Below are 10,730 nucleotides of genomic sequence, written 5' to 3'. Positions count from 1 at the left end.
TAGACCCGCCCATATTATTTTTAACTTTTTAAAAAATATATTTATATTATATTATTTTAATATTTAATAAATTTATATATTTTTTTATATATTGAAAATTTTTATATAATCATCTTAATACTATTTTAATATTTACATTAGAGTAGTATTATATATTTAGTATAGGTTTATGTTTTGAATGTTTTCTAAATTATATAATATGTAAATACTTAAAAATGAGTCGGGCTAGGCTCCGGCCTTGAAAACGAGCTTAATTTTTTTATTCAAGTTCTTTTTTGGGTCTAATATTTGACCTAAAACCTCACAAATTTCGTGCGAGTTATGAACAGGTCCAACCCCAACCCATGAGCAAGTCTACTTGCACATTCTAAAGCAGATTTTCTATTTTTTAATATATATATTAAAATTTTAATTATTGCTGCAATGATTTTGTAATAATATTTACCAAACATTGTTTAATGAAAAAAGAGCAGGTATGTTGGGGTTTGTAGCCACCATTTTCACTATCAAGAAAAAGTCGATAATTACCAAACAACTCCCTATCTTAGTTTTATTTAAACGAGATCAGATTTCAAAGTTTTCCATTTCTCAAAAAAAAGTGTCGGCCACAAACAGAAACAAAAAGAAGACAGGTTCCTCATTTCCCTAATTATATTACAAAAGCAGTAATTGGTGTTACATATATTTTTGTTAACAAAATTGTGATCCTAAAAAAGGATTGTTATCTGTACTGTTGTTGTTGATGGGGACTTATCAAAAGCACCAATCAAAGAAGGATGGGATCCCCCCAGGTTTCAAGGACCAACCGGCAATGACTTGTTATGTATGGGGCGTCGTCTTCTTACGTGCGAATAATCCATAGTAAAATATTGCGAAATGTCAGTCCCAGACTCCATCCATTCTTGCCTTGTGCCTCGACTTGCATGCACTGTACCTCTCTCTTTCTGGTATGCCTTGCCTGTCCAATAAGGTTGCTTATATTATTTTAAGACAGAGTTTGAACGGGGACTAAGCTTCATGTTATAGTTTTAGTAGAAAATGCAACTGAACAGATGGATGCTTGTTACTTTAGATATGTTACCTGAAGCATTTTCCTTCTGCTTGCTGTTTCTAATTGAATGATGAGCTTCATTTCCCTTAAACTGTAGTTTCAAAAATAAAAAGGCAAATGAGTCTTTACGGAGATTGTCATTTTGGTACTACTACTTAAAGATCGTATATGTTTTGTGGATAGATTCTTACTGCTACAGCTTCCTCGGTGAATCTGAGCTTCCTTGGCAATGTTGGGTACTGAGAAAGATGAACTCCTTTTGCTGCTCATGATATAAAGCATTTAAACTCAATAAATAATGAAAAAAATAAGCCTAGAAAATAAAAAGATAAGAGGGACCCTTTTTTTATACAGTTTTACCTTGTTCATCTGATGATTGTAGTTTGATTTGCAGGGAAGTACAAGGTGTTTGCAGTGCTAAGAAGGTAAAGCACAGCACAGTAATGGACACTATCAACTCCATATCACTGCAATTCTCTGAAGATTTTCTGTTCTTTTCTTGTATGGCTACAACTTTCTAATTTTCTCAAAGTGGGTTGCTTTTATATCAAGCAAAGCCCCCATCAAACAAAGAGGAAAGGGAACAGACACAAAGCACAAAGATGCAGTGTCCCAGAACACTTCCATTGAAAAACTTAAATTTTTATTTACTTTTTTTAGAAAGGCTTCAAACCATTTGAGTTTGTTATTTTTTTTTTCATGTCCGGAATAATATGGTATGAGTAGGACCCTAGGTTCTGTTTTATTATAACAAAGTCTAAGACATATCTGCATCAAAAGCACCCATTATGTTGGTAATGTTAGTGAATTTATGAGCTTTTGATTGCATAAATATAGATTTCATGTTGTCTTAATAGAGAAACGAAGTAAGCATTTGATCTTTGATTATGATTTAATCCATTCCTTAGTTAAAGAAAAGGGTTGCAGGCCAGCTCATATGTTTATTCATAATTCAGATTCTAAAATAACAACTTTCCTGGGGTTTTGGTGGTTGACAGCAAAGAAGATTGGAAGTGGGAATTTTCTTGTTTCTGTTTGTCTTCTGAGAAAAAAGGAAAATTGAAAGAAAAAAAAGGTGAAGATTGAAGATTTTTTCCGTACAAACTTTATCGAAGGGCACATTGGAAGAACAAACATACCCAACCCAAAGCAGTCAAATGCATTTAATTCCACCATTTCGTTTTTCAAAGACGACACATGCATGTGTAGTAAATCCATGAGAGAGTCCATTGAAGAGATGGACGTAAAGGACCAAAAAGGGTGTGTTTGACCAACATTGGCAACTACTTAAACAGACTTTTTCACCCATGGTTTTTCCTTTAATTAATATATATATTTCATTTCTTTTGAAGATTCAAGAAAATTTACATGAAACTTTTACCTAAATTTGGATTTGGATTTAGTTTTTTAAATTTTTTATTTGAGAATTAAAATATTTAAATTTTAAATTAATTTAAATTTAGATTTGAATTTCAACTAATTCTAAATTTTAAAAATATTCTTTTAATTTAGTTATTTAGAAGGATTTTGAATATTGTTGTTTGAATATGCAATTGAGGTAATGGTTTGAAGAAAGACATTAAAACGGTTGACTCGATAACTAGTATTGGACCTACTAAATCTGAAAAAAATCAGTGAATCGAGTGGTTTTTCCAATTAAACTAGAATTTTTTTATGAATTTTTCATATTTATTTAATAGAACGGAATAAACTAGTCGAATTGATCATATCGACAGATCAATAACCTAATTGGTTGAACCACCAGATTAGTTCTGAAAACTTTGATTTTGAATGAAAAAAATACTATTTTTCATTTTGTTATAAACAATTTAGGATAAAAATTGTTTTGCTTCTGTATATTCTTTCAAAGAGGTTTTTTAATTTTAATTATACTTTCATTATTAGGATGTAACTTTCCATTTTTATATTTTTATAATTTTTTAAGGTTAAAATATTAAAAACAACTCTCAACATTATCATATAAGTCATTTATATTTTGTTTATGCATGAATAAAAACATATGATTTTATTTGTACTTAACTAAATGGATTTACTTAGGTATAAATTAAAAGTCAGGGGTTTATAAATTAAAATTATGAAAATTTTGAATATTTTATGTTGTATTAAATTAAATGCATAAATATTCATCATTGTTTTCAAAATCGGGTTGGGAATTGATTGGATACCAATGGAATAAAGGGAAAGATTGGTTGGCTTATGGTTGAATAGATTGGACCAGTCAAACCGGTTGAATCGGGAATAAGTAGTCTAACTAGTTCGTCCACTGATCTGGTTTTGAAAATATTGAACTTAGTTGATGATATATTATAAGTAAAATTAATTATTTATTATTTGGATTTTGAAGGTATTATAAAAGAAGAGAGAACAAAAAAGTTGTTATTTTTTAATCAATATTGGATTTAAAAAATTTTAAGTTTTAAAATAAATTTTAAAATCTGAAATTTAAGTATTATAAAATTGGACTTGGATTTACCTGTATTAAAGTCCAATTTTTTTATTTGTTATTCAAAGAATTTGAATTTTTAAATCTAAATTCAAATATTTTACACTAAATCATAATTTTCAAATTGAGATTTTAATAACTAGGTTGTGGGAGGATATAGAGCTTTGATTGAGGCTCTTACCATCTCGCAAAAAAGAAAATTAGCTATGGAGTATCGAGTTAGCAATCTAATTGCTTTCAAATACTTGTACCATTAATGGAAATCTTCAAAAAAAAAAAAAAAGCTGAAGGAAGGAGAAAGGAGAGTAAATGTAAAGATGATGAAGGATGAAGTAAGAAAATCTAAAATAATACTTCACTCGGAAAGTTTGATTTGAGGTGGAGAATATACGGGGATTCACTCATTCTCGTTCACAATGAGTAATGACAATCACAAGGTGCAAACTTTACAAGACTGCTACAATCTTTGCTTGTTGCTTATAGCTGTTGTAAATAAAGAGAGCCATTACACATTATTTGAATAAATGTATAACCTTTTGTTTATGCATAAAGGTTACAAGAGTCGAAGCCTATGAATTTGCTAATGCACTAACTCTTTGGGTAACATTTCAGTCTTGCTGAAATTGTTGAGTCAAACTTTAAAATCTAATAAATTAACTCCGATAAGGAATTTACACTATTGGAACAAAAAAAAAAAAAACTTACTTGGTTAAAGTTACTTAAAAGGGAGCTCACTTAACCGGCCTCCACAGATAGACAGATCGAATCAAGACCTCGATGGATTAAGCGTGATTCTTGGAGTGCAAATTCTGCAATTGCTAGTTGGGTGGAAAAGTAGAAAAATGAAGGAATGAGTGGAAAAATGGAATGAAAATATATTTTTAAGTAAACTTAGTTGAAAGAAAAAATGGAAGGGATGATCTTTTTCCATCTTAATCAATACTTCCAAGAAGAAATAAAATGAAAGAACTCTTCATTTTTCAACTCTTATCAAACAAAATAGAATAATAGATAGAAAGAAAAAAGTAATTTCCTTTTCCTTTTCCTTTTCCCAAGTACACCTAGGAAAGAAATTTTATATTTTTTTACCCTTCCTGTTTTCTTACTTTTCAATTTTCTTCTACTCTAAACTCATATTTTGGACAAGGATGCAGTTGTTTGCTAAGTTATTAAAGGAGATTTTTCATGTAAAAAATGTACTAAAGAAATGAACTGAAATTTATCCTTAATTCAATTGATCGGAAAACAAAAATCGTAACAACAGTAGAAAAACGACAAAGAAGAATGATCTCTCTTTATCTGTTATAAGTTGATATTATGAGCAAGAACGTGAAAACGAAAAAGAAAATACTACAATGATACATGAAAATTACAGCATATTGCTTTGCTTACAGCTCAATTTGCATGATAAAAACTCTTAAGCACCAAGAAGACACTCTAAACCTACTGCACATTATTACACGCCAAGCGAGGGAAGAAGGGGATGTTGTATTTGATATGCAAAAATAATAAATTTGTATAACCCATGCATAATATAGAACTTTTTTTCAGAATCTACAGCAAAGAAAGCCCTGCCTCCATCCCCGATGCCTCCGATACTGTCTCTGGTCAGCTTTTGCCATTCTTACCGGACTACTATTCCATTCGGACTGCAATCTGTATATGGAGGAAAACAGAGAATAAACAGCTAATGGTTGGTTATGAATACGATAGAACAAGTGCAAGTAACAAAATGATTTGGCAGTAAATTACATCGGAAAGGCAAAGGAACGAGTGCTTGTCGTGCTGCTATCTGATCTAAGAGAGAGATTGCCTGAATATGTTATCGGTCCAGAGTAGCTTATTAGACCTGTTAAGGGCCCTGCAGCAGAGAAACTAGACTCCCCGTTTCCGCTTTGAAGATTGCTTGAAAAAGGTTGATCAGCTGTCTCTTCAAGTTTGGATGTTCTTCCAGTCTCGAGAGGCTCGCTAGAACCTTTGCCGCTTGTTGTTGCAGAAGATCTGGAGTCAAATGTGATGCTTCCAGTTTCATTGACAAGGCCACTGCTAGTTGCTTCCAAAGAAGCAGAGGCCGGAGCAGGACTGATTGGGGTAGCTTCCCCTTTCCCACTGTCCGATCCTTCGGCTGTGGAGGCCAAAGCAGGAGCAGAAAGAATTAGGTTGTTTGAATCTTCAACCTCAGAAGCCACTATCACTTCCTTTTTACTTGAGTTCTGCGTATACAGTGAATCCATAATGTTATTACAAGGAGTTTCGATATGGTAAATTGATATTTTATTAACTTTGAACTAGATCTTTTTACCTCAAAGGACTGTTGTTCATTTCTGTCACTTTTGCAATCAGGAGACATGGCTTCAGATTTCAGTGTGGTCAATTCAGGCAATGAAAGTATGTCTCCTAGGATAAACAACTCTTTGGAGCCCTCATTTGACATCATTTCCATTGCATCATCCTTCATGTCCCTTGTCACCAGCAAATCCCTAGGATCCCATTCATTCGGAATTCCCTTGTTAGACTTGTTTTCTTCTAGAGATAAGGCAATATCTTGCATATGTGTATCAGCGTTGAGTTTTTTGTTAGAGCCACAGTCGTTGTCAATATCCTTCCCAGATTGATTTTCTTCCAGAGAAAAGGAAATGTTTTGCATGGGTATATCAGTCTCCGACATTTCTTTCATCAGTTCATTATCTTGATCCTTTTTGGGATACGAAAAGTTGCACTCGCTCTTCTCGTCCACACTGCTTTCAAACAAGAACATGTCTTGTGTCGGAACTCCCTCATCAATACAAATGTCCTTGACAACATGATATGTACTCTCTTTATAACAAACTACCAATTCAGGCAATTCACAATCCATTACACTTTTGTCCAAATAAAAAACCGAGTCCTGAAATGAATCCATATTCTTTGAAGAATGAGAGTTAAATGTCACAATATCTCGGACCTCCTTTTCATTACCATTAGAAAAGTCGTGTACACTGTTGGAACAATCAAGTTCAGAAGCTGTCCATTCATCTCGTGTATTCTCCGAATATATTGAGAAATCTGAATCCAGTTCATCGCTCTTTATATCATGCATGACCCCATTCTGATTTTCCTTCACAGTATCATCTGTGCTCAGTTCAGTAGCATCTGAAGACTTTTCTTTGTTCTCAAAAGGCTTAGTGTCAACTAAGAAGGAATAAGGCTTCGAATCATTCTTGTAGCCTATAGTTGAATGGCAAATCACTTGTTCATTATCTGCAAGATCATAAAAACATCCTATAAACACCAAATTCTTCGTATATAAATGACTAAATATAGTTGGCAGAATAACATCTGAAAGATGAAAATATGTACGGGAGAGACAGACAGAGAGGCAGAGATGAAAGAGAACGAAAATAGAGATGGGGTTATTACCAAGTTTCATGTTTCAAATAGATTTTGGCCTCGGATCACAATGTCTTCAGCCATACACCAAAGGCGTTGGAGAGCTACTCTGCACATGAAATGCAGGACAAGTTAGGTCAGTAACGAACTTGAAGTTTCCTACAAAGAGAAAACAGAAACAGCTACCAGCAGACATTAAAAATAAAATTGTTCGATGAAAAACTCGCTAAGACGAAGCAGCTGATAGGATCAATTGAAACCACCATGTCATAAATATTCTCCAGCTAAATTACTGACAAAGAAAACCATCCTTTATTTTTTCATGAATGCTTTCAAACACTGAAATACATGAAAATCGAAAAAGAAATACATCTGTAAGAACCAAGCGGTCTTAACCCTAAAACTAACTGATATTCAAAGATTAAAACAGAAATCCATTAAAAAGAAACAAAGGCAATATGATAACAGAGATTGAAGTAATCTAAACCAGATTAGTAGAACCTAAGTCCAAGCTCATTTATTAGCTTGAAGAAACCAACAATTATCCAATTATAGGCACCAAAAACAGAGCCCTAAATATCCAAACCACAGTAATTTTCCTAAACCAAAAATCTAATTATCCAATTATATACAACAAAAATAGTTACCAAGAGATTGCTCCATGATAAAAAAAAAAACTTCCTTTTCACTATGGGGAATCTTCTGTTTTATGTACAAAAAGACGAGAGAAAAGTTTTTAACTTTTTTGAAAAGCTTACATGAAGTTTAAAATTGATTTTCAAACCCCAAAAGGAACCCTTTTCCCCTTTTTTTTTTCCAACAAAAGCTGCCATCTGTTGTGTTTATACCTTTAACTAGATCTAATCCACAGCAATTATTTATAGAGGAAAAAAAATCACAGATTGGTTTAAATCAAATAGATGAAAAAGATGCAGTAAAAAACAAAAGGAGAGAATATCAGAGATCTGAAACAGATCCCAACAAATACAAAAACCCAAAAGAGAGAAACAATCATTCAAGAAAATATATTAAAATAAATGATAGTAGCTGTACCTTTATGATTCAGAACATAAAAATTTCATCAATATTTCACTGCATAAAGGTTAGAGAAAAGGGAGAACCTATGGAGTTTTGGGGTCTTCACTCTTCAAAGGAAGCAAAGCAAATAATAAAGAAACAATCTTTTCATTTAGAAGCTTTAAAAGCAAAGCTTAAAAAAACCCCAAGTTTGAAGAAGGTTTGGGGGTTTTAAAACAGAGGAATATTGTAAATTAATGAAGAAATGAGTGAGTTGTAATTATCGAAAGATTAAAACTCCACAGCTACTATCTGTTATTAATGGCTGAGAGAACCAAACACTCTCAATATTTATTATTATTTTAATGGATTTGGGTTTTTGCCTGAGAGACTCCAACATCATTCCTTCACTTTCCCCATTCCCATTTGTAGAACTAAATTAACCAAACTGATAACACCACTTTACCTGTTCACTTTCTCAGGATTTAAAAAAAAAAACAAATTTTCTTTCCAACCAAACAGCAACAACTACAAATACAAGGAAAAAAACCATTACCTTTTTTTTTCTCTCTTTTTCCCTTTTGACTTCGTTTTTTTCGAACCTGACAAGAATCTTAGCTCTGTTCCTCAAAGTCAAAATGGTTAAGTTGATATTGTTTTTCGCCGGAGAAGCTATTTAGTATCGAAAACAGCAGAGGGCTAACAAAAAAAAAAGGGAAGGTTAAAGTGGAAGTGGGAATAGAGTGAAGATGATGATGATGACGGTGATATCGCGTGCACGTGTAGGTTTGTTAGGTACCCCACCCCTGGCTACTTTCATCCTCCCCACTTTTTGCGAGTCAGACCCTCTCTTCCTTTGAGAACTAATCATCGACAACGGTTTTCACTTTTCATTTTACAACCTATGGATCAGACGTTGAATCGGGTTTACATCTACCCCTTAATTATATTTACGTTGACTTTTAATTTTAATTTTTTAAAAATATACACACCCAGGTTATCTAAGTTTACATTTTTATTCCTATCTTCCAAAAGTTTCAAAATATATATGATTAAATTTTAAATTATTAAATTATTTGAAATTTTTTTATTTAAGTTACTAGATTAAATTTTTTTTAAAAATTTCGGTTAACAAGTTCTAAGTAATAATTTGATGATTAGTACATTAGATCGATACCCATTGACAAGCAAAAAAACATACTTTATATCTAAATCTATTTTATGACCAATTTTAGATTTTACATTCAAAATTATTTCATTAAAATAAATTATAAAAGAGAAAAAAATTCAATTAGTACAAACGATACGAAAAAAAAATCATATAATAACATTATTTATAAACATAAAAGCCTAAGTTGTATCCCAATTAATCTCATTAACCTCCCCAGATATAGAAAAAAAAATAGTAACAAGTGATAACGATAATAGTTATATATTTGAGGAGCAATTTTGTGATTTTAAATTAAACAAGATAATGAATATTTTACTAAAAAAAGCCTATAAACTTTATTTACCATAATGGGCTAAAAAAAATCAAAATGTACCTACATGAAAGCATTTTAAGGAAGAATTTTAGAAAAATGCGCTGATGTAAGCGTACTTTTGTTTGTGCTCAAATTAAATTTTAAAAAAAATGTCATTTTTTAAAAATATTATAAAAATAGATAATTTTTTTGAAAATTTACGAAAATAAGCCTTTACAAAGACCCAAAGTGGTAACACTATTTTATTTTTGCTGACAGATCTTTATATAGACCAAAGTCTTATTTCTCTTTTTTTTTTAAGCAATGTAGGATGTGAGATATATGTATATATAGACTCATTAATAGGTTTACAACTTGTTCTTAGATAATGTAGGATTTCTTCCCCTTTTAACTAATAACATAAAATTAAAGGCTACACTATATTTTATATTTGTTTACTTATAGAGTTTAATTTTTTTTTTACAAAAAGTTAATATTTGTTACATTATAAATACAATTTTTAAACTCCACAAGTAAAAAAATTATAAAATATAAAATAAGTATGGTAAAATATTTAAAAAATTACTAAATGAGTGATCATTTTGTAAGTTTTCATAATTCAATAGCCAAAAAATCGTAGTTAAGTGACTACTAATGTAATTTAATTTAGATATAAAAATATGAAAAATAATTATTATATTTTATGTATATTATATATTTCTATAAAAGAAACTTATTTAACATAATTATATACTATTTTTAAATAGATTATCTATCTAGTTAAAATACATTTAAAATAAATTTATTAGCATTCATTAGGTGATGAAAATTAAATTAAAATTAGGATTATAAAAATTTATGAGTATAGTAAAATATTAAAAAAATAAATATTTAAAAAAAGAGATATCAATAATATACTATTTAAGTACCAAATACTCACCAGTTATTTATTAATCAAACATTCATAACGTAACATAAAATAAACAATAAAAAATTAAACGTATAACTTCTAAATTGAAATAATAGAAAATTATTTTAAAAATTAGAAACTTCAAACATTTAAAATTGAATAGAAAATTACTGTATGTACAAATTTTATACGTGCAATTTGTTCTTTTTTTTTATAGTCCTTTTGTATATGCTAACAATTCTAAAATGCAACAAGATTAAAGATCTCGAAAGATAATTTTATAATATGAGAAAATGTTAACAAAATATAAAAAATAGAAACTGTTTTGTAAAAAAAATTTAAAAATATAGTGTAGCCTTTAATATTATGTTATTAGTTAAAAAAGGAAGGAATCCCACATTGTATAGGAATAAATTGCAAACCTATTTATGGCTCTATATATACACATATCTCATA

The 10,730-nt window shown here is 30.4% G+C and overlaps 2 protein-coding genes across 5 annotated transcripts; both read right to left on the bottom strand.

The window, feature by feature from the left end:
- Nucleotides 1-611: 611 nt before the first annotated feature.
- On the bottom strand, nt 612-1,703 carry LOC107894706 (protein GOLVEN 6). Its single transcript, XM_041084762.1, has 3 exons — nt 1,404-1,703; nt 1,082-1,142; nt 612-958 (listed from the first exon to the last, which is right to left on the bottom strand). Exons 1-3 carry the CDS (start codon nt 1,512-1,514, stop codon nt 795-797), a joined length of 336 nt encoding a protein of 111 aa, XP_040940696.1. The 5' UTR covers nt 1,515-1,703; the 3' UTR covers nt 612-794.
- A 3,020-nt stretch (nt 1,704-4,723) lies between these two features.
- LOC107894985 (uncharacterized) lies at nt 4,724-8,819 on the bottom strand. 4 transcript variants are annotated; one of them, XM_016820151.2, is made up of 5 exons: nt 8,458-8,819; nt 6,915-6,993; nt 5,818-6,755; nt 5,268-5,728; nt 4,724-5,171 (listed from the first exon to the last, which is right to left on the bottom strand). In XM_016820151.2, exons 2-5 carry the CDS (start codon nt 6,922-6,924, stop codon nt 5,063-5,065), a joined length of 1,518 nt encoding a protein of 505 aa, XP_016675640.1. In that variant the 5' UTR covers nt 6,925-6,993; nt 8,458-8,819; the 3' UTR covers nt 4,724-5,062. The 4 variants fall into 4 exon arrangements, with proteins under 4 accessions (XP_016675640.1, XP_016675638.1, XP_016675641.1 ...); XM_016820149.2 differs by lacking the exon at nt 8,458-8,819 and adding an exon at nt 7,938-8,345; XM_016820152.2 differs by lacking the exon at nt 8,458-8,819 and adding an exon at nt 8,006-8,345.
- Between the last annotated feature and the right edge of the window lie 1,911 nt (nt 8,820-10,730).

This window comes from Gossypium hirsutum, chromosome A13, assembly GCF_007990345.1.
Source record: "Gossypium hirsutum isolate 1008001.06 chromosome A13, Gossypium_hirsutum_v2.1, whole genome shotgun sequence".
Classification (NCBI taxonomy): domain Eukaryota; kingdom Viridiplantae; phylum Streptophyta; class Magnoliopsida; order Malvales; family Malvaceae; genus Gossypium; species Gossypium hirsutum.
The sequence above is the reverse complement of the archived record's forward strand: the minus strand, read 5'-3'. Positions and strand labels throughout refer to the sequence as shown.

Coding starts and splice junctions, on each gene's coding strand:
- LOC107894706 (XM_041084762.1), bottom strand. CDS start 1,514: ATGGAGTTGATAGTGTCCATTACTGTGCTGTGCTTTACCTTCTTAGCA. Junction 1,143..1,403: donor CAGATGAACAAGGTAAAACT/GTATAAAAAAAG, acceptor TTGAAACTACAG/TTTAAGGGAAATGAAGCTCA. Junction 959..1,081: donor GCAGAAGGAAAATGCTTCAG/GTAACATATCTA, acceptor CTTATTGGACAG/GCAAGGCATACCAGAAAGAG.
- LOC107894985 (XM_016820151.2), bottom strand. Junction 5,729..5,817: donor ATGAACAACAGTCCTTTGAG/GTAAAAAGATCT, acceptor CTGTATACGCAG/AACTCAAGTAAAAAGGAAGT. Junction 5,172..5,267: donor CGTTCCTTTGCCTTTCCGAT/GTAATTTACTGC, acceptor CTCCATATACAG/ATTGCAGTCCGAATGGAATA.